The sequence below is a fragment of the Molothrus aeneus genome, chromosome 2 (genome assembly GCF_037042795.1).
Source record: "Molothrus aeneus isolate 106 chromosome 2, BPBGC_Maene_1.0, whole genome shotgun sequence".
In the NCBI taxonomy this organism is placed as follows: domain Eukaryota; kingdom Metazoa; phylum Chordata; class Aves; order Passeriformes; family Icteridae; genus Molothrus; species Molothrus aeneus.
This window is the reverse complement of record NC_089647.1, coordinates 954,940-980,812: the sequence shown is the minus strand read 5'-3', so window position 1 is coordinate 980,812 and position 25,873 is coordinate 954,940. Positions and strand designations below refer to the sequence as shown.

Sequence of the window (25,873 nt, the reverse complement as noted above, 5' to 3'; positions counted from 1 at the left end):
CTGCCTCAGTAGGGATCTGAAAGCAGAACCTGGAAAACTGTGGAACAACTCTTTACACCTTCTGCAGCAGTGCCTGTGCATAACCCTCACAGCAGCAGCAGCAGCAGCAGCAGCAGCAGCAGCCCTCTGGAGGAGGCACAGAGAGGTGAAGACTCACACAGTGCTCTGGCAGCAACAGGGAACGTAAGTTCAAAGTCTTTACAGTATTTTGCTCTACTACTCAGCTCCCTTAGTGCTGTGCCTCAGTGGAGTGGGGTTACCTGGGACTGCAGCCTGCTCCCTCCATCAATATCCTGAAGTGCAGAAGAAAGGAACATTGGTGCAAGTCCTCATGACTCTTTTCTCTATGAAGAGAGAGCCTGAAATCTGTTTCAGAAGGACACACCAGAACGGGATGGAGGCTGGCACTGGCCCACAGTGGGCACTCCTGGGATTCTGCCTGGAACCTCTTGATGGATGGAATTTAACCATGGCACCTGCTGAAGCCAGGCCCCCTTTCCCAGCAGGGGCAGGTTTGGGCCTTTGGGTTTTTTATCCTGTTCACAGACAGCCAGACCAGGGTGTATCTGCCCAGAACATTTATTACACAAGTTTGAAGCCTACAAATGCTGCCCCTGCCCCAGGAGGAAGCCCTGACACACCCAGGGGCTGGAACAGGAGCACTACTCACATCTCCCCTCAGAGCAGGGATGTGACACGGAATGGTGGCAGCAGGAGCGTGAGCACAGACCACAGAGCCATTCCATCAGGGACACTTTAATTGAATGTACATCATACAAAACTCGGTCAGTCTCCAGCGTGTGAGTGCTGCTCGGGATGCAGAGGAGCAGGAGATTGATGACACATCTGGAAGTTGCAGGAGGAGGGGAAGGAGCAGCAGGAGGAGCACTGCAGGCAGCACACTTAGCACTTGGCAATCCCAATCACCCCGCAGGCCAGGCGGGGCCCCGCGTTCCCAGTCAGCAGGCTCTCGTCATTGCCCCCTTTGCCCAGGTCATCCCGCCTCTCGTGCACCTGCAGCACAATTGAAGGGACCTTCATTAATCCAGCCATCACTGCTCCTGGCAGCAGCAGCACCTCCACACCAGCTACACACTGCCAAACTGATCTCCATGCTGGAAACTTCCCACTGCACCTGCCCAAGGGCGCTCCAGGCACCCACAGCGGGAAGGAGCAGAGTTAGAGAGGGACGTGTCCAGGAGGCTGGCAGGGACGTGCCACACCAAGGCACAGAGGGACGGATGGATGGATGGCTGTGAATGCCCTGTCCCTGCTCTGGGTTCCCCACTCACCACCATGGTGCGGCCGATGATGCAGTGTGGTCCCGAGAGGGAGATGACGGAATCCTGGATGGACACCTCGGCCACGCCTCCCTTGGCAGTCACATTGCCCAGGTCTCCCACGTGCCTGCACAGACACACAGCAATCTCTCAAAGTGGCCTGCACCCAAAGCTCTTCCAAGGCAAGGCTGGGAGTTTATGTTACAACACAACAAAGGCTCCCAAATCCAGTGGAACAACCTTTCCTGCAGACCTGGTGGACACCACCGCTGTTCTCAGAGCTTCTGCTGTCCAGGACAGCTCAGCTATTCCACAGGCTTTTGGTTTAAGGAGGATTAGGAGAAGCGGTTTGTCAGGCAGCAGGTCAAAGGCAGTGCAGGAACTGCTCAGTCCCAGCCAGTGCCAGGGATGATTATTCCAGTTTGGCATTGCCCCATCACTTGGCACTCTGCTCTCCCACACAGCTTCTATCAGAGCTGCATCTCTGCTGAGCCTTCCCTCGAGAGCTGAGCCTGGAGCAGTGGAATTGTCACAGGACTGCTGGCATGCTGCTATGCTGTGTCCTGCACAGCAATCCCTCAAAGTGCAGCTGATCCTGTGGTGTCAGGCTCCTCTGTCCAGATTCAGAACCTGGAATACTGACACATCCCTGCCAGGTGATCAGCTCAGCCAGCCCAGGACTGACAACCAGTTTTCTACAAAAATTCCTGTTTTTAACCAAGTCCTACAGAACTGGGTTAATGACAGCTCTCCTCTGAGGAATCTCCTTGATTTAAGCTTCCAAGAAGCATCAGTTCAGTTGTTTCTTACACTGATAAAAGATCCATTTCTTGCACCCCTCTTAAGGAATCCCCCTGGCCAGAGCCAGTCCAGGAGCAGGATCTGCCGAGGCTGCAGAAGCCCCAGTGTCCGTGCAATCCCAACCTTTAGCCCCGAGCAGCGGCTGCCAGGGCCCCGGCACACGTTCATGCTGTGTCATGCAGGAGCTGGCTCGGATCCAGCTCTGCCCGGCCTGTGGCTCAGGTGGGATTTGCCAGCCACCGATGGGAGCGTTCCAAGGGCCATCCTGATCCCTGTGCAAGGCCAGGCTGCCTGAGCCCTGCTCCCCAAACCCAGCAGGCACAGCCACACCACTTCCTCTGGCACCCACCCAAGGGAACTGCTGTGAGAGCTGCTCCCAGGGAAGAGCCAGGTCTCATCCCGCTCAAATCCAGATACCCAGCATAAGCGTCAGGCCCTCGCTGTTCCCTCCACCCAAGCCATAGATAACCAGAAAACGTCCCCAGGAGAGTATTTCACACCACACTCTCAGGGAAACAAACTGCTGGAGTTACCAAAGAGCGGCTAAGTGACCTCGGCAACCCTGCAGGAATGCCCAGGGATTTTCTGGCAGTGCCCGTGCCCTGGACTCACCTCTCGGCATCGCTGGGACCCCCGTGCTTCTTCTGCTCCGGGTTGAAGTGGGGGCCAGCACTGGTGCACCCTGGAACAAGCACAGCGTCAGAGCAGGATCCCGGGATAAAGCTGCTGCTCCCACACCGCTCCCAGCCACAGCAAACAGCTCCTCTCCCGTGCCATGCCCTGCTAATCCCCTGGAGATAAATCACCTGCCGCAGCCTTCCAAGTCCCAGGCTCAGCCAGGAGCTCTCTTATTTCATAACGCTGAGTTATCCAAGCGCTCAGGTGAGTGCTTGGTATGGCAGCTCTTGACCACCAGCCTCAACACGCTCAGAGTATTTATTATCCAGGAAGCAATTCCTCGGCAATGGTCACGATTTCCTCACACAGATTTGCAGCCGTGAGACCCAAGCTGCTGCTGCGACACCACGAGCAGCTCTGCAGGGCTGAGCAGCCCCTGTGCAGGGACACCTTACCATTGGTGTTGTCCCCGAACTCGTGGACGTGGAAGCCGTGCTCTCCATCGGCCAATCCAGTGATTTTCCCAGTCACTTTCACCGGTCCAGTACCCTTCAAAGCAGAGCATTTATCAGCACAAGGACTTTGCCATTACACGGCTCCGTGTCAAGCCAAGGTGACAGAAAGGCCCTGCCACGAGCCCAAGGCAACGCTGTCCGGAATGTCTGCGTTCGTTGAACGCCCTCGAACGCATTCCTTCCCCTGCTTATCACTAAGCGCAAGGGGTGCCTGTTATCTGACGGGGCCTTCCAGAAAGATCCCGTACTTTGGCAGAGTGACCCCGCGGCCGCGCTCCCCGGCCGGCCGCAAGGGAGGGCGCAGCTCCCGAGGGCCGCGGCCATTTGGAACCGCAGCGCCCTCGGGCTGAGCTCGCCCCGCTCCCTCCGCCACGGCCAGCAGGCTGGAGAGGGGCATCCCGGGGGCTCCGCACCCGCCGGGGCGGTCCCAGCGGCTCGGCCGTGCCCTCACCTGCTGCTCGAAGTGGATGACGCCCTCCACAGCCCCCTCGCCGCGCATCACACACACAGCGCGCACCGCCGCCATCTTGTGCCCGCCCCGCCCGCTGCGCCCGCGGACTGCGGGCTGGCCACGCCCCCGCTCCCGTTATATAGGGCGGGCGGCCGGCGCCGCGGCCAATCGCGCTGCGCGCCGCGCGCTGCTCGGCCAATCGCAGCGCGGGGAGGCGGGAGCGGCGGGGCGCGCGCGGCGGCAGGAGGCGCCCTCTGGCGGTGGAAGGTGCGTAATGGGGACCGGGACCGGGACCGGGAACGGGATGGGGATCGGGATCGGGACCGCGATGGGGGTCGGGATCAGGATCGGGAAGGATTCAGAGGGAGCGGGACCAGGAGCGGAGAGGGTCCGCCGTGCCGTGCCGTGCCGTGCGGACGAGCCGCAGCGCGGAGTCCCCGCTCCTGCCGCAGCTGTGCCGGGCTGCGGGCGGATGCACCGCTCCCATCCCGAACTGGAATGCGGCTGTGAGTGAGGCTGTCCCCGAGCAGCACTGCTGTCATCCCGGTCCCGATCCCGATCCCGTTCCCGATCCCGATCCCGATGATCCCGGTCCCGGTGATCCCGGTCCCGGTCCCCGTTGTGCACCTTCCACCGCCAGAGGGCGCCTCCCGCCGCTCTGCTGTCACTAGAGCTGCTCGGAACCTAAATCAGAATCACAGAGAGATTGGAGAGTACCTGGGGCTGGTGTGGACACCCTGTGCCAGGGGTCCCACCTTCCCAGGGAACAATCCCTTGCTGATATCCCATTTAAACCCACTCTGTGTCACTTTGCAGCCATTCCCGCTCTGGGCTCTCTCCAGCAGCTCCAGCTCCTGCTGCTGTGTCTCACCTGGGCACAGGAACAGAATCCCCCCTTCCTGCTGCCCACGGGGTTTTTATTAATTTCTGTAAAACCCAAGTAGTTTTAAGTGACTTTTTTGGGGCCTCATTAGGCCAGGGAAGGATGCAGAGAGGTCGTGGTTGTTTCACACCTCACACAACAAAGACCAGAGTCACCTGAGGCTCAGGTGACATTACTGCAGCAGAGATTTGTTTGTTGGAGAGCACCAAAAGAAGTGAAAAAAACTTGATCCACATAAATACCTGGAGGCTGTTTGTCTGAGAGAGAGAGACACACACATTGGGATTTGTAGCCTAACCCTGGGAAGATGCTGGGAAGACAGCTAGCCAGAGCTTCCTATCTAGGAAGGGTGAGATAAACTCCTGGGAGTCACTTGTGAGGAAATGGGGACAGCAGAAGCACCCTGAGCCTGCTCCAGCAGGAGGAGGAGAGCCTCCAGTGCCCTCCAGGTGGCCCTTGCTTGATTTAAAGAGGTTTCTAAACTTTTTAAAAATGATAACGTCTTGTTTTGCTTCCCTACAGGGCTTTCTCTTACTTTGAGTCTGCTCTCCAAAGCTGCCCTGATGTTTTCTTCAGGTTTATTGCTTCCTCCCTGCAAGTGAGCTCCAAGATGTGCCCTTCTCTGTGCTCCCACACAAATGTGGCACAAACAGATGGATGAGAGCCAGATGTGTCAGGTTTCTTCAGAGGTGAAGTGAAATAACCAGAGGTAATTTCAGAGACTGATGGCATCAGTAATCCCGGGCTGCCCCAGTTGGGCAGGTTTGGTTATGTTTTGTCCCACATAATTCTTTCTAACTCCTTTATTTTCTTAAATCTCGCCAACAAGAGATTTTTAAAAAAAATCGTACTTTCTTAAAGTAGGTGAGAAAATCCACCCCCCCCCCCCCCCAGCGCAGCTGATTTTGACAGCACAAAAATCATCGTTTGACCCTGCCACACCAAATGGTGACTTGATTATTTTGTTATTTGGAGTATCAGAGAGGAGAGAAGAGGAGAGGAGAGGAGAGGAGAGGAGAGGAGAGGAGAGGAGAGGAGAGGAGAGGAGAGGAGAGGAGAGGAGAGGAGAGGAGAGGAGAGAAGAGAAGAGAAGAGAAGAGAAGAGAAGAGAAGAGAAGAGAAGAGAAGAGAAGAGAAGAGAAGAGAATCTTGATTTTCTCCTAATCTGCCAATTTAAAGGCACTTTAGGTATCTTGGTTCTCTCCTAATCTGCCAGTTTAAAGGCAGTTTGGGCAACTTGGTTCTCTCCCAATCTTTTTTAGTTTAAAGAGTGAAGTAACTGCTGCGTGATGCAGGTTAACAGCCACCTAAGCTATGCAGAGAAAAGTTAATAAACTTCTCAGCAAAATGTGACAAAGTAGCAAAAAATCCCAACCCTTAGGTCCTGTAAAAAGCTGGCCTAGAGCAAGCACAAATCCCTCGAGGGACCAATTCCCCAGTGAGATTTTATACGAGTTAAAAAATGAGGGAATTTTCAGAGTAGCATTTCCCGTGCTAACTATACACGCGGTGCAAACAAATCCTATTTCCTGCCTGTGGAGATTCTGTGGGAAAAGCAGCGAGCTGGAATGTCCATCTCACCGTGTCCTGAGCAAAAGCTGTGTGTCAGGAACAATTCCCCTGGATTAGAGGGTAAGAAAAAGCCACTCCCGCCTCCGGGGGATGCTGGCAGAGGGCACTCCCTGACTCGGCGCTGCTGAAATTCCCAGCTGAAACGCGCTGTGGAAATGATTATTTCCCTGCAAACTGCTGGAAAACCCGCTGTTGGAACGAGGGGAGGTGCTGCTGCCATGCAGGGGCTTGGTAATTAAAGCAGTGTCAGCAGGAGAGCCTTTGTGTGGAACAGGCAAGATTAAAACCCGCATTGACTCGCGGCTCAGCTGAGCTTATCCTTGTGCTGCTCGCCCACCCTCTGCTGCTCCCCGAGCTGGGCAAGCCTGAAACACGAGCCTCAGAGGAGAGGTTGTGTAAATGTTGGTCGGGAACTTTGTCCCCTCTGCACCTCTCTGCCAAGGTCTGCCCGCTGTGGGATTTAATTATTTGTGATATTCCTGCTGCTTTTGCCAGCTCGCATTCACCGAGCGCTTCAGGGATTCCACACAGCAGCAAAGCCTGGAAAGCCTTCCACTGTGGGAACAGCCTGACAGGATGGAACTGGGACCACAGAGCCAGGAAAGCCAGGATGGAGGGAAATGGGCATCCTGGAGCTACTGCCGTGGCACAGAGGGATGAGCGCAAACTGGAACTTAGCTGGAGTTTAAAATGGTTCCTAAGCTAGAGCAAGGAAATATCCCTTCTGAAGCTGGCCAAAGACAGAATACTGTCCAGAAAGCACATCTGACACAAAAACTTTTTTTTTTTTTTTTTTTTTAATGAGAGACTCAAAATGTTTACACTCTCAGGAATGTTATTTTGGCTACTGAAAGGCACCTGAAGGAATGCAACCAAAACACTGCGTGTCTGTGTAGAAACATAGAGTTATATTTATGGGATGCGTGTTTCAAAATATATCAATTTGGATAAACATCAGCAAAGTCCAAAGAAATCCCTGTACCTTGCCATGCTTTGTCTGGATAAGGATTTCATTCACAGTGATGAGAAAGGAAAACTTGGTGTTAGATTTTATTGCCAGGTTTTTATTTGTGAAAGTTCTTACAGTGGCTACTAAACTGAACAGAACACTTTGCAAATGCCAGCCCGTGCGAGTGTGTGCCAGAGGGAGGATCCAGGGGGTTCATTTTGGATTGATTTCAGACACAAACTGCCCTGCACTCTCATTTTTTTGCCACATGCACCGTTCAGGGGTGCAGCAGGTGTCAGGACACCCAAGGGTGAGGTGCCTTGGGTTTAACTCAGCCGTGTTGGGTAATCGTCGAGATGCAAAGTACAAAACCACGGGGAAAATGCCAATTATTGCGCAATTGGAAAACAAACGCTACCACAGGGTTAACTGCCCTGTTTCTGCAGGAAAGCAGGAAGGACAAGCAGAATATAACAGGCAGGTGTCCAGAATAACAAAGATGTGGTTTCATTTGGAGTTTTAAACACGTGGTTTGTTCTCTGGGAGCTCTGGATGGTTGGGAACCACACTGGGTTTGTAGAGCTGTCAGTAAAATGAGGCTTTGAGGTGCTGCTTTAATACAAGCAATTATTAAATAGGAATGCAACTGGAAAATGCACCAACCACATATTTCCATGCAGCTTCCATGGCACTGTGGAGCATTTATTCATTAATTCTGATGCGCCCTGCATCTGTGTGGAGGTTTCCCTGCAGCCCCCAGCCATGCCAAGGGGCCGAAGGGCTGCAGGAGGCAGCCTGCAGACTTTGCACCCCGGGCACCCACCATCCCTGCGGGCTCCAGGGGCTGCAGCACCTCCCCAAAATGTGCTCACCGCACCTCTGTGTGCCTGCAGGGCCCTGGAAGAGGCTCTGGAAGAGGCTTTGGCACCTCCAGAAGCTGAACCGCATCCAGGCCTGGCAGTCTGGGGCATCCAGGCGGGCACGTGGGACCAGTGGGGCAGTCTAAGGCTGCTGACAGTCCCTGGCTGGCAGTGCCCAGCCTGGCAGTGCCCAGCCTGGCAGCAGGAGCAGCTGGAGAGCAGCATTGACTGTGGTTATTCCCTAAGCCCAGCCTGTCTCTCCGATCCTGGCTAAACCAGGCTTTGAGGAGCCGGGATTTTCTGGCCAGGATCACTCTGACAGCTCCAGGTGCAGCCCTGCTCTGCTGTGCCAGGCACCTCTCCCTCTCCAGAGGCAAATCCTCCTCCCTGCAGCCTCCTGGCACCTTTCCTCCCCTCCTGCCCTTGGCTGCACCCCTGGCAAGGGTTTTGGGGAGCCACAAGCCATGGACATCTTTGGGTGTTGCTTCAGACACTGAGCTAAGTTTGTACAGAAAACAGAGGCAGGAAAGGAAAAACCTGCTCAACACAAGCTAGAACCAGCTTGTTGCTCCTTACATTTTTTTTTCAGGTTCAGCGTGGGCTCTGATGGGGACAAAAGCGGCAGCGTGAATGAACAATTTGGGGTTGTTTGCTGCAGGCGGTTCGGGGTTTTTCAGCGCTGGCAATTGTCAGGGAGTGCCACTGGATGGCCCCCGTGCTCCACGTTTGGGGGATAGGCTCTCCCTCCCTCGTGCTTCTCTTTGGCAAAATACTGTAAAATTGGGAGTAGCAAAACCAGCAAAAACAAAAAAAAAAAAAAAAACAAAAAACAAACAAACAAAAAAACCACACAAAAAACAAAGAAACCCCCCCCCCCAAAAAAAACAACAAAAATATTTTTATTAGTGAGCAGTCTGAGGAAGCAAAGGGAAGGAATGATGTAGGCTGATCAGCTCCACAAAAAAAGTTCTTTTCCGTCTAGCTTTGTAAATTTGGTACCTTGATACATCTTGGATTGTGTGACAACATAAACTGTGGGAAGGGAAGGGAAAGGAAAAGGGAAAGGAAAGGGAAAGGAAAAGGAAAAGGAAAAGGAAAAGGAAAAGGAAAAGGAAAAGGAAGACCTCTTTCCATGTCCCACAGGAGCTGTGGAGGATAGCTCATCGTTTTGTGGAGGACAGAATCTGCCTTGCAAGGGTTGAAAACAACTAGTCTGGAAAAAGATCCAAAAGCTTTCACATGGCTAGAAATGATTGCTCTAATTCCTCTGGGGACACAGAGCAGATCTTTACATGGCATCTTGCACAGACTGTGATAAAAACAAGGGCTGTAAGGACAGGAAAACCCCTCCCGTGAACATGAAACCAATCTGCCTGGGGAGAAAGGATTTGGAAGTGAGTGGCACCACAGGTAGCAGGAGTACCAACAGCCCAGGTCTGCCCTGTTGGATTAATTAGTTTATTTGGAGGCAAGGCAGTGAGCCCATTGCTCACAGGCCCTGCAGAAGCAATGCTGCAGAGTGTGGCTCAAAAATACAGATAAATGGAGGGGCAGCTCACTGCCCTGCTTCCCACTCCTCCCTGCAATTCCTGCCTTCCTTCCCCACTCCACACGGACACACACGTGGGAGAAGGTGCTCTCTGGCACCTCTGGTGCTGGTTTTGCTCTCCACACTGCTCCCTCCAAAGCACTGGGATGCTGGGAATGCTTCCCAGTGCTTCCCTCACGGGGCAAGGGTGGCGTTGGACAGACCATGCTATGACCCACAGTTGAGTGAAAGGTCACTTCTGCGTGGCTTTAATATTTTAAATGAATTATTCAGAGGAGTACACGGGCTCAGCCACCTTCCATCAGCAGCAGGTAATCAGGAAAACATTAATATTTGAGGAGGAAAAGCTCTGGGCTACTGATGTAGCCAGGTGCTCTCTCCTGTGCCTTTCACAAGCAGCTGTGTGCTTCTGTATGTGCCATGGGCACAGAATCATGGAATTGTTTGGGCTGGAAAAGTCCCTGGGGATCATTGGCCCCACTGTTGTCCTCTGGCAGAGCTGTTTAATGTCTCTGCTGGTGACAAGGACAGCGGGGCTGATGGCACCGAGCTCTGTGCTGCTGTCACACACCAGAGGGACGGGATGGGACATCCAGAGGGACCTGGATGGGCTGCAGGGGTGGCCCCGTGACACCCTTGGATGGTCACTGCAGCCAAGGGCAGGGGCTGCAATGCCAGGGACAAACCCAGCCTGGGACAGAGTGAACCTCCCACTGCCAGAGGGCAGGCAGGGGTGGGATATTGGGCAGGAATTGTGCCCTGGGAGCGTGCCCAGAGCAGCTGTGGCTGCCCCTGGATCCCTGGAATGTTCAAAGCCAGGCTGGACAGGGCTTGGAGCAGCCTGGGACAGTGGGAGGTGTCCCTGCCATGGCTGGGGTGGAATGGGATGGGATTTAAGGCCCCTCCCAACTGGAACCATTTTGGGATTCTCAGAAATCAGCACTGAAGGCAGGGCTTTAATCGAATCAGCTGACAACAAACAGGATTGGAGGGCAAGGCTGCTGCCTGCCTGTGCTTGGGATGAGCAGCAGCAGCCCTGGGAAAGCCCTGGCTCTGCCCTTACCCAGGAACTCTGATTTCACTGAGCCCTGCAGTGCTGGGAACACCGAGAGCAGCCTCTCTCAAAAGAGAGGCTGGGCTGGGCAACAACTCATCAAATGCTTCTCCCGCTTTTCCATCATCCTACAGGATGTGGTCCCACTGCTGGCCTGACAGAAATAGCAGCTGAAAAACACCTGGGCAGGAATTTGTGTGATTTCTGAAGCCTGGCAGAGCTCCTGCAAGGCACTGTGAGGGCTAATGGGTATTTTGCACTCAGGGGAGCAGACTGTCCTCTCACTAAAATACAAACTAAGCAGGACTACTTATTTCTGTGTGTGGAGCTGGCAACCAACCTGAGTCACTTTAAAATCCAGAAACCTTCATTATTGCCTTGCTGTTCCTGTTTTCAAAGGCAAAAATAAAGCAACAGCTTCTGGATTGTGGAGAACATCTGTGGGCTACAGGGAAATCTGAAAGGAAGGTAAGTGTTCCACCAGCACAGAACAAGGCCTAATTCAAACCAGCTTGGATGGCCTGGTTTGTACTGGTCACAGTCCACCACTATTTTTGAAAGAACAGTTTCCTCAATTTGTTTTTTAACCCTTTTCCCACCTTCCCACTTGCAATGTCCTGTGTGGTTCCTGTCCCTCAGGAGCATTCTTTTGTGTGGAGGAGAAATTGCAAAGAAAGAAAAGGCTTTATTTACAAAATTTGACAAGTGGAATGTCTGCAGTAGAGACAGAGCTTTGCTTCTGAGCTTTCCTCCTCCCCACAGATTATTCCCAGTTAAGTTTGACTGTGTTTATTGAGTTACCGAATTGTTTCTTTCTGACTGAGCTACTCCTGTGTGCCCCAGTCAGACACAGCTCTCCTTTGTGCAGCTCAGTCATTCCTAAACTCGGGATTTCCCTAGGTGAGGGTGTTTCACCCCTGCTGCATTCCCTGCACACCTGGGATCAGGTATGTGTGTTTATTCTTGCTGATTAAATGCTCTGCCTGAAGTGCTTGGTGTGGTAATGCCATTTAAAACCTGCCATTAATTACTCAGTAGCTTGATGAAGAAAACTGACATTTAATGTTTGGACTTGATTTGCAAGCAACACGTGATCAATGATATCTGAGATTTTGTGTTTGGTTTTTAAAGGCAGAACAAATACACAGCATTAGAAAATAAATATTCTTTATTAGATGGACAATGGGTTGGTTTGGATTTCCCCACTCTGACTTTCAGAGGTGTCGGGGAGGTGCTCCCAGCTTTTTGTGCTGAAAACCACTGTCAGTTCAGACATAGCTCATGTTTATTTTTTAGTGCATTACAAAATGTGCAGCATTCCTCGTGCCCACCGTCCTCTGCTCACCCCTCCTGTGTCTGACACCACAGAAACACGTCCAGCCCTACACCTGAGCAGGTAATTTGTTTTTCTAACACCTGGGTATCACCTAGAGCTTGCTGGCTGCTCTCTGTTTCTGGGGTTACATCTCCTTTCTTGCTGATTAGATTAGGCTGGAAAGTGTACAAAGATCATATTTAAGGGAATTTTGGCACATTTCACATTTTGGGACAGAGGCAGAGATGGGGAAAGCTCAGCCCTGGTCCTGGGGGTTTTAAAGGGTCCAGGAGCCAGGGAGGAGAGGGTGCATCAAGCAGTTCCCCACTGCATTGCCAGAAACTATAGAGCTTTATCATTTTAGTTAATGGCTTTAATTAACTTTCACATTAATTGTTTTAATTCATCATAACCAATATGTCTGTTAATTATCATGTATTATTCTTAGATATATCTTAGCCAGCATGTAGCAAAGTTGTCATAAACTGCTTTAGTGGCAGCACTAAAGCTGGGCAGAATGACTGAAATTTGAACTTGTTTATAAACTAACTCTCATGTGCTCCAGTGACCAAAGCCTGGGAGAGGAAGATGGATTGGACACCTGGAACACAGAATTTACAGACCACAGGGACACTTTGCAGAAAGCAGAAGGTAAAGAAGAGACTAAAAACAGAGTCAGCAATGTGTTAGAAAAGCCCTGCTGGAGGAAGTAGATAATAAGACGACTAAAAATATGGACTAATTAGCATGACATGAGCAATCGATAACCAGTGGGATAGAATACTAATTAACGAAAGAGACCTGTGTCAGTTAGAAATGCCTTTATTGGATGAAACATACGAATAGGTGAACAAGTTCTGTACCCATGTCTGCGCGGAGGCTGCAATTCTTCTGTACACCCAACCGCGCATCGCCTGGCCAACAATAAAGCAAGGCCTGGAGCTCAGAAGCCCCTTGTGAGAAGGTTTTATTCACCCGGACGGTGCGGGAGGGTTTGGTTTGTTCCCGGTGCGGTTGGCAGCGGGCAGCGCTGCGGTGCTGTCGCTGCCGGGGCCGCGGGGCTCTGAGGGGGCTCTGAGGGGCGCGCGCGCGCGCGCCCCGCGCGCACGGCGCTGTGATTGGTCGAGCCCCGGCGCGCGCCGCGCTCCCGCGCCGCTCCGCTCCGCCCCGCCCCTCCCGCGGCCGCGCGCGCCCATTGTCACGCACGGGGCTCCCCGACTCCAAAGGCCCCGCCGCCGCCTCCCATTGGCCGGCGCGGCCCGGATTGACGGGTGGAGCGGCCAATGGGCGGCGCCGCCCGCGGCGGGCGGAGGGCTCAAGGCGGCAGCGGCGGCGGCGCGCGCTGAGCCGCGGGCGCCCGGCGGGCACCGGGAGCGGCTCCCGGGGCGGGCGGCAACCCCCCGGCCAGCGACCCCCGCCTGCCCCCGCCTGCCCCCGCCTGCCCCCGCCTGCCCCCGCCTGCCGCCCATCGCCCACCACCCACCACCGACCCACCGACCGACCGCCCGGCAACGTGCAGGTGAGTGCGCGTCCGGTCGCATCGCCGCGCTCGCCGGAGCGCCCCGCGCCCGGGCACCGCGGGCGGCCCCATCCCCGCTGCGCTCCGCTCGGCGCGGGGGGCGTGCGGCGGGTCCCGAGCCCGCCTTGCCGCAGCCTCCGGGAGCGCCGGGGCTGCGCTGGAAATGCCCCCGCCGGGCCGAGCCCGGTGCCTGCCCCGCCGGTAACCGCGGCAGAGCGGCCCGGGGCGCGCACAGGTGAGCGCGGCGGGGCACGGGAGGCGCCCGCCCCGGCCGCCCGGTCACCGGAGGCAGGCACGGCCCGGAGCTGCGGCTCCCGGTGGGGGATGCTCGCAGGCCGGGGGTCCTGCGGGTCCCGGGGATGCTCGCAGGCCGGGATCCAGGGAAGCGCTGCCCCGCAGGATTTGGGGGTCCTGGGGGATGCTCGCAGGCCGGGGATCCCGGGGAAGCGCTGCCCTGCAGGATTTGGGGGTCCCGAGGATGCTCGCAGGCCGGGGGTCCCGGGGAAGCGCTGCCCTGCAGGATTTGGGGGTCCCGGGGGATGCTCGCAGCCCTGGGGAGCGCTGGCACCAACGCGGTGCTGATGGGGTGGCAGGAGGCAGTGCGTGTTCCCAGCCCTACCACGCTGGCCTGGGAAGCGCAGAAAGTGACAGAAAGGCAGAAAGTGACAGAAAGGCAGAAAGTGACACGTTGTTCCTCTGTTGTTCCTCTGTTGTTCCTCTGTTGTCAATTGCCCTTCGTGCCCCCTGGATCCCGAGGACTGGGCTAGCAGAAACTGACCAGGGCTACGGAGTGGGTAGCGCTCGGGAGTTGTTAATAATTTGAAATTCTGATTAAAAAAATGTATTGGAATAAGTCAGGGGAGGATGAGCTCTATGGAGTGATTAGTAGATGCTGTGCTTAGAGCATCTTTCCCCCTTCCCGTGTTATTAAAATGCTCCTGTCGTTTTCAATGGCACTTCAGCGCCGTGATGTAAATTATTGAGCAAGGGCAGACGAGGCTTCCCTCACCTGTGCTGTAAGGGCCCAGTGCCACGGGAAGCACCTTCCTGCCGCCCTTGCTGGCTTGGCAGCTCCTGGAGCTGCTCTGCTGTGTCCCCACTGCTGTCCCCGTGCAGTCCCTGGGCAGGCAGGGGGCTGCTGTGGGATTGCACAGAGCTGCTGTCCTTGCTGCTTCCCGGGGATGGGACAGTCCCCTGGGATCCTGAGCGTGTCAGTGACCTTGGCCAGTGTGGCTCCCTCCCAGCTTTTGCCCTTCTGCACCGGTTTGGGGACTGAGAGGTCCTGGAAGGGTCCTGGAAGGGGATGGTCACCCTGTGATCGCAGTTATTGGCTGTGCTGCACTTGCACCTTGGTCCTGCTTGGGGGAAAAATGAATGGGGCTGTTTCTTCCCTCCCAGGCCCTGGAATGGTAGAGGTGGAGAAGGAATGTAGCATAGTTGGCTCACCTCAGCTTTGGTGCAGGCAGATCACACTCCCATTCCCACTTTGGGAGCATTTGCTGTCCCAAAATCATGATTCCCGTGGAGGAAAAAGCCATTTCCTTCTGCCACAGCTTGAAAATGCGTGTTGTGACAGGGATTCTCCCCAGAATGGTTTATTCTGCAGCCTTTCTGCTGCTGTTGTTGTTCTTGCATTAATGACCCAGTTATGCTTTCTGGGATTTTAAAGGCAGAATTCTGGGGTTCTTGCACAAATGCTCTGATGGTAACTGACTCCGGGCTCTGGCCCTGCATCACCTCAGGTGATGCTGACTGCAGTTTGCCTTGAGGCAGACAAGGTAAGCTGCTGTTTGAATTTTTGGTGTCTCCGGGTGCTCCTGACCAATCCGGAATCCAGTGACTCCTGCCCCATGTCTGCCCAGGGATTCACCTGGCCTTGCTCGGCAGAGGAGAGGCACCGCTGGGTTTTTGTGGTGTTTCCTGGTGCTGTGCAGCCCTGCAGTGATGAGGAGCATTGGGAAGCCCTGGTGCTGCCTGGTTTGGGGGATCAGCGTGTGTAAAAGGCTGAGAGCCACGTTGGTGAGCCCCAGGGCTCCGCTCTGGAGGCCAGGTCCTCGTGCTGTAGCGAGGAGCAGGGTATAAATAGCAGCGCTGGGGTTTAGCCACTGAATTCAAAGTTATGGTTTCCACAGCAACCAGCACTCAGGGCCTGGTTTGTGTGTGGAATATTGCCCGTGTTTTTGAGGAGCCCATGTGGCTGGCATCTGCCGTGGTGCCGTGTCCGCTCCGTGTCTGAGCGTCCCCCTCCTGCCTTCCTGCTCCCAGTGCCTGCTCTTGCTCTGTTCCCAGCTTCCAGGAGCAGGGATAGTGAATGAATCCCCAGCCTCCTCCTGGGCCAGGAGCGTGTGCACCAAACCCCGGCGTGTCCCTTTGTGTGCCCAGGCCTCCTTTTGGTGCTGGGGTCGTGCCTGGGGTGTGTTGCTGTATCCCTCAAACACCCACCCGCGTTTCCCCTTTCTCCCTCGCCTGGGGGTTGTTATTCCAGTGGCAGACCCTTGGATCTGAGAGGAAATCAGAGCTGTGGGGGACCTGGGGATGTGCCCTTGCTGTAGGAGGATGGGGATGCAATGCTTGCTTTAATAAATGTTTGTCATACAAATGTGCAGTGTTGCTAAAGTGGTTTCATTTATAGCCAGGGGGCTGATGTATCTGCATGGTTGTGTCCAAGTTACAGTTTCCAGAGCAACTGGAGCAGCTTTGTGTCTTGGAAGACTGTTAACTAAAGCATGAAACGTTATATCAAATTTTCCTCTCTTAAATTCTCTAATCTCAGCTCCTGTTCAAAACACAGCTGTGCTTATCTGAGAACGTGTTTGAAAGCCTTGAACGACCGAGCACATCTTCTTCAGGTGTGTGCCTCTGCCATGAAAACTGGGATGGGAAATGCCAGCCCCCAAAGTAATTATGCTCAAAGGTAGAGTAAAAGGCACTTTAATGAAAAAAAACCCAAATAATCCACAAAAAAAAATCCCAAGCAAAAAAAAAAAAAGGCAAAAAGGAATGACACATGCCCTGTGGAGTGGGGGTAATTTTGGACACCACAACCTCAAAAAGGTCTCAGGCTGTTGGAGGGTGCCCAAAGGAGGGACATGAGGATGGTGAAGGGTTTGGAGGAGCCACACAAGGAGCAGCTGAGGGCACTTGGAATGTTCAGCTGGAGGAGAGGAGGCTGAGGGGAATCTCCTGGGATCCAGAGGGGCAGCTCCAATCTCTGCTCCCTGGGACAGGGACAGGAAGGGCTGCAGCTGTGCCAGGGAGGGTTGTGTTGGATATTGGAGGGTGCTGGGCACTGCCCAGGCTCCCCAGGGCATGGGCACGGCCCCACAGAGCTCCAGGGGTGCCCAGGGTGGCATTTGGGGTGAATGTGCAGGGCCAGGGGTTGGGCTGGATGGTTCCTGTGGGGCCCTTCCTGCTCAGGAGGTTCTGTGGCTCTGTGAGGATATTCAGGCTCTGTGGTCTTGTCTCTGTCCAGAACGAATGACAAAAATACAATCTGGGAGAACAGTGTAAAAAGGCTGGAAGCAATCATCAACTGAAAGCTGGAATAAGAAGGAGTGGGGTTCAGGATCCCCTGCACCTGGGGCAGGCCATGGTGCCAAAGGCTGGTCTGTTATTATTTTTTCATTTCCTTCTCCTTCCCCTCTCCTTTGGCTGCTGCTCCTCCCTCCCTCTTGCAGTGTCTCCCAGACCCTTATCTGAGCAGTAATTTCAAGGACCTTGGGATAAAACCAAGTCACTTTCCCAGTTAGAGCCCTGTCACTTTCCCAGCAGCTTTGTGTGTCCCTTCCCAGTTGGTTTCACCCGGTTCAGTGGGGGCTGTGTCAGTAACAAACACGACATTCCCTGGAAATGGACCTGCTGGGTGCCTGTGCTGGTTTGGAAAGCGCGGTGTAGGTTCCTTGGGGAAACTCAGCCAGGAGACTTCCAGTGTTGGCTGTGTCAAAAGGAATTCCAGAGTGAGTGTCTCAGGGGTCTGCCTCTCTGTTTTTATTAGCAGCCTTGCAGCTCAGGGTTTTCCTCTTCACGTGTTTACCCAGGATGTAATGTCCCACTGATGTCCCCCTGCCAGCAGCCCATGGATAAAATGGAGGAGGGATTCTTCTCCTACGAGATGGTTTTGGAATGAAACCTAAGCCCCAAACCTTGTGATCTTTGGTGTGCTGCCCAGATTGGGGAAACAAAATGATGGAAACAGCAGCTGGGAGGGAGCTGCAGTACCTTGAACTTCTCCCTGAGTGGCTTTCAGGAGAGGTGAAGGTTTTTCCTGCTCTGTGCTCAGCCCAAGCTTTGGGTGTGGGAAGGGATTTTCGTTTGGAGCAAGGCTGCAGTGGGCTGTGCTGGATCTTCCAGCTGGGCAGTGTCCCTGCAGCCTTGGCAGGTGGGCGACAGGAGGGGAAGGCTCAGAGAGGAGAGGGAAGGCAAGGCAGGGCTGTTTTCCGTGTGTTGGGGATGAGGAGGGGCAGGCTGCTCCTGAGCACTCACCTGGGGCCAAGCAATTCCTCAATTGTCTTCTCCCCCAGACACTGGGGTTGAAAAAACCCCAATTTTAAAGTTCTGCCCTTCCAGCCAGGCAACCTGCCCAACTTTGGGCTAGGGCTTTGTGCTGGCTGCAAACACAAATCTCCCCTGCCAGTGGGGAAACCTTTCCTCTGGTGGCAGCAAATCTCTGCTGTGAGCTGCAAATCTCTGCTCCAGAGGCTCGGGACATCTCTGGCCAGGGTCACCCTGTGCGTGAGAGGGTTCTGTGCTGAGCGCAGCCTTTGTGTCTGTCCTGCCCCCTCATGTGCCGCTCTCTGCCTGAGATTAGCGCAGCTTTCCTCCTCGTGGATAAATAATTTAAACACCTGGACTGATTAAGTGCGTGCATCTCAGCTCAGAACAGTCGTGACTTCTTTTTATTTATTTATTTATTTATTTATTTATTTATTTATTTATTTAAATTCCGAGGCTGCCTTTCCCGAAGAAAGATTCAAAGCAACTGAAAATAGCTTCATCCCAGAAACATCAGGCACAACTTGGGGGCTGCTGCTCTGGCGGCAGGGATTCTGGCAGTGTACATTCGCAGCATCTCATGGAACGCTCAGGGCTTTATTGGCAGCTCGTTTGCTCTGCCTAATTGTGTGCCTGGCTGCGGGGCAGGGCTGCTTCCCTCGGCCCGGCTCTGCAATCCCCCCAAACCGAGCACTAAAGAAGGAAATGCTTTTCCCCGCCGCTCAGACTGGCTGACAAAAGCGCTATCAGGTGACTGGAGTTTTCCTCTGCCTTTGTTGTCAAAAAGTGCTCTCTAAAGGAGAGCTCCCTTTCTGGAGCAGCTGAACGTCTGTCTCTGGGCTGCAGTTGAACCGCAGCTGGAAAGCGTCTCTCATCTCTCACTCAGAGCATCTTCTAGCCGGAGATGTAAAACCCCTGCCACGGAGCTGCGCTGGAATTCTCTGCCCGCGATTTTCCCTGCTACACCGGCACTCCTCTGCCAGAACATGGAAACCCTGACTGCCTGTGCCTTGCCCGTCTGATCTGCAGGAGCGAGTGTGCAGGAAGCCTGCAGCAGTAGGAAAGTTTTGCTCGGCTTTTGGGGTTTTGTATTCCCCACCTCCCCTTTTTTTTAATATATATTTTCGTTTAACATACATATATGATTTTATATATATATATATTTTTATATATATATATATACATATACGTATATGTATATACATATATATATACATATTAATATAAACACATATATAATATAATTTTAATATATTAATATATACATCTATATGTATATATTAATAGATATATATACACACATATATACATATTTTTTTTTTTCCGTTTTTATATATATTTTCCTTTAATTTTTGTGGTCTACAGTGACCTGGTAGATTTGTCAAGGTTTCAGCTCTCTCCCTGTGGCTTCCCAGCCTCCCTCAGGAGCAGTGCTCAGCCAGACACACAGCTCCCAGCAAGCCAGGGCAATTCCTGCTGGTATCCAGTCCCTGCTTGTCCCTTCCATTGCTGTAACAGGCAGGTTTTGGTTTTTCAGATTATCCCATCACACTTTGCCCCTTCTAAGGCAAATCTTGGCCCGGCTTGGGGAGGAATGGGCTCTCCATCCCTCCATGAACTCTGCTGGGGAGTGTGTGTGTAACCCTGAGAGTCCTGCTTCCCCAGCTCCCGGGTTTCTGTGCTCTTTGGAGCTTCCAGGAAAGCCCAAATTCACGCCCTGCCTGCATTTCTGGTGCCATCAGGCTTCCAGGAGGTGCCAGTGCCTTTTGATCCAGAGGGTTTGGTGTCAGTGATGGCCACGAACTGAAACACAACGAGTTCCACCTCAGCCTGGGGGAGAAATTCTGTCCATGGAGCCCTGGTACAGCTGCTGAATTTGGGATTTTTCCAAAATCCCAAATTCCCGTGTCACCTGCTCTGGGTGACCCTGCCCTGGCAGAGGGGCTGGCTGGGTGATCTCCAGAGATCCCAGCCATCTCTGGGACATAAATCCTGGCTTGTTTCTACTCACCTTGTCCTGGCCATCCCTGTGTCCTGGGAGAGCCCTGCTGAGCCCCTGGCAGATGTGGCAGTGAAGTCTGGTTCTGGGATTTCTCATAACATTTGGTTTAGTCTGTGGGTTCCAGCAGCAGGACAGCCTCGTGCTGCCCCTTTGCTCAGGGCTGGCTGCGAGGAGGGCACTGGAGCTGGCAGAATCACCTGCCAGCATCATGAGATGCTGAAATGCACAGCTAAAGGGATATAAGAACACCAGGCAAGTGAGCTGCTGTTGTGCAAATCCCCTTTTTCCAAGTCTCTGCTGGCTGGAGTGGGAGATCCCTCAGTGAAAATAAGGTGAGCAATTAGCAGGGATTGATTTGGGGTTTCAGAGGGCTGGGATGAGCTTGCTGGGGCCCAGTGTGTGCAGCTCCAGCAGAAATTGATTGGTTTTGTCTCTTCCCCTTAAAGCACTAATGAAATTCCAGCACTAATGAACAGGATGTTCCATTAAACAGCTCCTAATGGGTACCAAGTGCCTTTTTAGGATCCTTTCTCCTCCTCCCCAGCCCCCTGCTCTGCTGGGTACCCAGTGCTGGATTTTCCTCCTGGTTTTCTGAGGCTGTGAGTGGAGATGGCAGAGCTGTGTGTCCCTTGCTCTGTATTATTTCTGGGGAGTTGTTTTGCCTGGCCTGGCTGGGTTTTTGGTGTGTTTTGCCTTTGGTAGCAATTACTGCTGCTTGCATTTGTGGCTCCCAGAGCAGAACAAAGCTGGTTTGTGTGCTGGCCAGCAGGAATTGTTGATAATGCTGAAGACCTCTCATTGTGGCCAGGACCTGAACTGTCCCAACTTCTGCTGAACCCAAATTACAGGGGTTTAATTTTAGCTTCAGGGCTCCCGTGCTGGAATATGTTCTTTTCCTCTGGTGATAAAGCAAAGAAAAAATGAGTGTTTGAGGTCTTTCCTAAACCTGCCATGTGAGACACAGAGCTAGGTGTCACAAAACCTGCCAGAATTTCTATTCTTACCCTTGCCTGCTCTCAGACTGTGCTGGTAACACAGAGTTATTGTGTCCCAGGGGGTGCCTAAACTCATTCCCTGCCTCTTCCAATCGGTTCTCTCTGTGTTAGGTGCAGTATTCTGAGCGAGAGGGACTTGCTGGGGGTTCTGCATGTCCAGTTACTGGAGCAGCTCATGGACCATGAACCATTTAAACCCCAGCCCAAGGAGTTTGGTGGGAGGGTGGAACCCCCCAATGTGGAGAGCTTTTTGGCTGAGAATCTGCTTTTCTTGGAGCTCTGAATGGAGCCACTGGCGTTACCTGAGCCTTTTCCAATTTATTTTCTCTTTTTCAGTTGTCCTGAGCAGGATGGTTTGAGCAGGAATGTGTCATTGAGGGGGGCTCAGGTTGGGCATCAGCAGGGGTTCTTCCCAGAAGGATGGGACATTGGAAGGGAGGTCCAGGCAGGTGGGAAGGCCTGGATGTGGCACTCGGGGCTGTGACAAGGTGGGCATCAGACACAGCTCACATTCCATGGCCTGGGAGGGCTTCTCCAGCCTGGATGCTTGTGTGCTTTCCAAATGTCTGAGAATGGTGTTTGCCCGGGAGCGATGAGCAGATGAAGAAGGGATTAATTGTAATTACGGCACCGGAGCCCTCCTGATGTGCCTCTGTCCTCCCTGAGAGGGCTCTGTGAGAGGGGCCAGGGCCTTGTTTTGCTTTGGGCAGTTATTTGTTGGCAATGCACCTTGTTGTCCTCGTGTCCCAAATTCAAGCTGGTTGGCTTTCAGCTTGGGATTGGTGTGAAATTCCTGCTCCCCTTCTTTCTGCACGAGGCAATGGTTTGCTGGCAGCCTGTGCTTTCAGGGGAGCGCTCTGTTTGCAGCATGGGAGGCTCCAGAAGATGGGACAGGAAAAGGACAGGTTTCCTTGGCCACTCGGAGGTGTTGGGAGGGACCTGCTGGGGCAGGATTTGGGGTGAACCTGGAGCTTTTTGTGCAGCTCCCTCTGAAGGCATTCTGGATTTTCTTCCACTCTGAAATACATCTGTATCTCTCTATTTGCAGTATGAGGGGATTAAATAGTGCCAGATCCTCCTGTCCCAGGCATGAGCACAGACCTGGGCAGGTGCTGCTGACACTTCTCCAAAATGCTCCCCCAGCTTCCAGTCATGTGCTTTGGGGGGATTTTGCAGCCTATTTGTATTTACCTGCTTTTTTTTGTTTGTTTGTTTGTTTTTCCCAGAGGAAGCCTCTCCCGTGGTTTTTAGGACTGCATGAGTTTCTCTCTGGGCAGTGTGAAGTTGAAAATGGGCAGATGGCCCTGTGTCTGTCAGGTGTGTGTTGTGTGAGGCTTGGGATGGCTCCAGAAAGGCCTGCATGGTGTTGACCAGCAGCCAGCAGTCCAGCTGATGGCCACAGCCACACTCTGGGTGGGCTGGGCTTGTTTTGGTTCCTCCATTTATTGATTTTAATGTGTGTGTGGCCGAGGTGAAGGGTGAATGAAGTGCAGTGTAAGAGCTCTGCAGACCCTGCAGCCTGGCCTGGGCACTGCCAGGGATCCAGGGGCAGCCACAGCTGCTCTGAGCACCCTGTGCCAGGGCCTGCCCACCCTCACAGCCAGGAATTCCTTCCCAATTTGTATTATTTTTTATATATTTATATATTTTTTCTTTTTAATACATATATATACACATATATTTATTTATATATATAAAAAATAGTTTATATATGTTCATATATATAATATATATTTATATTTTCATATATAATATATTTATATATAAATATATATTTATATATTCATATATAATATATTTATATATTATATGTTTATATATAAATATATATACAGATTATATAAAAATATAAATATATACTATAATAATATATGAATATCTTATTTATATAAATATATATTTTATATGTATTAATGTATATTTATATTTTATATGTGTATATTATATCTGTATATTATATTTTTATATATTGATATGTAATATATATTCTATATTGTATATAAAATAAATGCTATAGATAATATAGAATATATATATATACACATAACTATATAAAAATATATAATTTTATTTTTATATATCTATGTAATATAAGGAATATATAATATTCCTTTCCACCCCTGCCTGCCCTCTGGCAGTGGGAGGTTCACTCTGTCCCAGGCTGGGTTTGTCCCTGGCATTGCAGCCCCTGCCCTTGGCTGCAGTGACCATCCCAGGGTGTCACAGGGCCACCCCTGCAGCCCATCCAGGTCCCTCTGGATGTCCCATCCCGTCCCTCTGGTGTGTGACAGCAGCACAGAGCTCGGTGCCATCAGCCCCGCTGTCCTTGTCACCAGCAGAGACATTAAACAGCTCTGCCATGGAGAGGGAAGAAGCCCAGAAAGAAACTGGGCTGTTTTTTACAGGACAGCAGACCCTGTAGAACAAACCCTGGGAGTATGGGCACCCCTGAATCAAGCCAGGGTGGAAAATGTCCCTGTGTAGTGCTTGGCTGCATGTGTACATTCAAATGTTTGAACTGCCAGATCCCACACACCATCCCCTTCTCCTTGCCTGTCCTCCCCACTGGGGCTGGAATGTTCCCTGATGTCCCCTCCTCTGGGCTTGTCCAGGGCTGGAAGAGGCAGGGGACAGCCAGGAGGCACCTGGACAGGGAGTGGAAGGGGTGCCTGTGGCTCTGGCCAGCAGGGAGAGGGTCTGCTCTGAGGGTTTGTACTCCCCCTCCTTCCCCTCCCTGGAGAAGCCGGGAGAGCCTCCCCCAGAGGGACCCCCGGGCTGTGACACATGAGCTGTGTGCATTTTTGTGGCAGGAGTCATCTCCTTGCCTCAGCCCCTCTCCAGGTGGGCTCCCTGGCGTTCCTGTGTCGCAGAATTCAACCTGTGCAGTCCCGGGGAGCTCCTGGGGGCCTCTCCTGTGTGCCCTGCCTGAAGGGCACCTGCAGCACTCTCTGCACCCTGGCTGAGCCTCTGTGGCTGCCTCTGGCCCTGGCCCCTCCACTCTGGGTTCCTGCCCTGTCCCTCTGTCCCTGCAGAGCTCAGACATGAAACAGGGCTTGCTCTGGTACCCTCCTGCTGCCTTGGACTGCTCCATTCCAATGGAGCATGCCACAACTTCATTTTTTCTTTTTGTTTGTCATTGCTTTCTCCATTGGCTCCTTTCTCCTTTTGCCCTGCAGTGGGAGCAGGAGAGGCAGCAGCAAAGGGCACTGAACCCTGGGCCTGAAACCAAACTCTCAGCTTGGTGTAGCTGTAGGGAGCAAATCCACAGTTTTCCTGCAGAAAACCAAATTTTCTTGAAGAGAAATTCCGCTTCAGAAGCGTGGAAGGGCATCCTTGAGCCTGGCTCTTGTCTCCTCTTTGCTCCATCCTGGGGTGGGGGACAAAGCCAAAGGGATGCGGATGGACAAGAAAGAGGAGGGAATGTTTTTCCAGAAGGGTTGGAGCTCTGTGTGCTGCAGGGCTGGCAGCAGAGTTCTGCTGAGAGCCTGTGAGATCCAAACCCTGCAGAGGAGGAATGGGAATCATCCTGTGGGCAATGGGGATGGCAGGACATGGAATGCTTCAGAGCTGTGCCTGCTGCAGCTGCTCCAGGTCTCTGGAATCAGTGAAGGAGGGAAATGACCTCCCTCATATCCCTGTGAGCCTCAGGGTAACATGTGAGCAGCTTGGGCTGGGGATCTTCTCCCAGATCATCCCAAATCCTTGTTGACAGAAGGAATGTGTGGATTTCTTGCCCGCTGGCTCCTCTGCAGCAGCACAGGCAGACAGGGACCTGTTGATCCACTGGGCCACCAGCAATCTCTGAGGTGCAGGGAAATCTGGGTTTCTGTGCCCCCCTTGGTGTGGAGGGCTCTGTCAGCACCCACCTCTGGGTGGGCACCTTGGTCAGTCAGACCTGTGTGTGTGCTCTGTGACCCTGGTTGTGCAGGGGAACCTGGCTTGGAATGAGGGGAAAAAGTGGCACCAGTAATGGTTCAACATAATGTCCATGGTGGGCACTGGGCTCTCTTCAGGCTGTCCTAAAAAGAGCATAACCCTGCTCCCAAGTTAAAGCTGGCAATTCTTGTGGTTTTTGTGCTTTTGAAAGTTTCCCAAGGAAGAATGAGAGTCACTGAGCATTTCTGAGTTGCCCAGGGGTGCTGCCCTGCCTGGGCTCTGCCCAGAGCTTTCCCAGCACCAGGGCTGGTGTGCTGATTGCTGAGCAGTGCCACTGAATAATTTCCTTGATCTCAGCTGTCAGTTGTACTTCAGTGCTGAAACTGCATCCTCTGGAGAGCTGTGCCAAAAATGGGAGATCCTGTGCTTGGCTTGTTCTGGTCTGGGTCTGCACTGGGCTTTGAGGAGGGATCATTTAATCACCATCACCCCAGGGAAGGGCTGGAGCTGGGTCTGGAGTGCTTTAGGTTGGATTTTAGGGACAGGTTTTTCCCCCAGAGGGTGCTGGGCACTGCCCAGGCTCCCCAGGGAATGCCCAGGGTGGGAATTGGGGTGTGTGTGCAGGACAGGGGTGGGACTGGATGGTCCTTGTGGGTCCTTCCAGCTCAGGAGGTTCTGTGATCAGTGGTTATGGAAATCCAGAGGCACTTGGGGACTCAAGGAGCTCCAAGCGTCCTCACTCAGCTTGGGCTGGCAGTTCTGGGTTTCACCTCAGCATGCATAGAAAAACAAGTTGTCCCAAGGGAAGGGTTCTGTGTCAAAAAACAAATTCAAAACAAACCCCAAACCCCCCGCTTTTACAAAATTCATTTCTATTATGTCTGTGCACTTAGTCGCCTGTTTAATACAGAGCTGTTCACCCCATCAGAGTGCCTGATGTACAATAATCTCTCAGCACATCCCTCCTTCCTTCCCCAGCCCTGTGGTGCTGGAGGGGGTGGGAGGAACTGTGTGTGAAACTCTCTTTATCTTCCTGAGAGAAAGTGTCTGAACCTGTTTGTGCTTCAGGGGCAGGCCCTGCACCTCCTCCCCTGTCCCTGTGCAAGACCAGCTTTTCTTCTTTGCTGTGCTTGGGGCTCTCCT

General features: G+C 52.9%; 2 protein-coding genes across 3 annotated transcripts in view; one reads left to right on the top strand and one right to left on the bottom strand.

Annotated features, from left to right (window-relative positions):
• Positions 1 to 563: 563 nt before the first annotated feature.
• SOD1 (superoxide dismutase 1) lies at positions 564 to 3,765 on the bottom strand. The gene is made up of 5 exons (XM_066567949.1): positions 3,666 to 3,765; positions 3,155 to 3,248; positions 2,694 to 2,763; positions 1,293 to 1,407; positions 564 to 1,014 (listed from the first exon to the last, which is right to left on the bottom strand). The coding sequence occupies exons 1-5, from the start codon at positions 3,738 to 3,740 to the stop codon at positions 904 to 906; spliced, it is 465 nt and encodes a 154-aa protein (XP_066424046.1). The 5' UTR covers positions 3,741 to 3,765; the 3' UTR covers positions 564 to 903.
• Positions 3,766 to 13,338: 9,573 nt separating this feature from the next.
• The window catches only part of TIAM1 (TIAM Rac1 associated GEF 1), a 151,476-nt gene continuing 138,941 nt past the window's right edge, over positions 13,339 to 25,873 (top strand). For both annotated transcript variants that reach the window (XM_066571835.1, XM_066571834.1), the window contains exon 1: positions 13,339 to 13,366. The gene's annotated coding sequence lies outside the window, so the exon portion shown is untranslated. The remainder of the gene's footprint in view (positions 13,367 to 25,873) is intronic.

What these genes read in the sequence shown, in the direction of transcription:
- SOD1 (XM_066567949.1), bottom strand. Translation starts at nt 3,740, where the DNA reads ATGGCGGCGGTGCGCGCTGTGTGTGTGATGCGCGGCGAGGGGGCTGTG. An exon ending in GGTCCCAGCGATGCCGAGAG is followed by an intron (nt 1,408 to 2,693) that starts GTGAGTCCAGGG and finishes GTGTCTGTGCAG; the next exon opens with GCACGTGGGAGACCTGGGCA. An exon ending in TCATCGGCCGCACCATGGTG is followed by an intron (nt 1,015 to 1,292) that starts GTGAGTGGGGAA and finishes ATTGTGCTGCAG; the next exon opens with GTGCACGAGAGGCGGGATGA.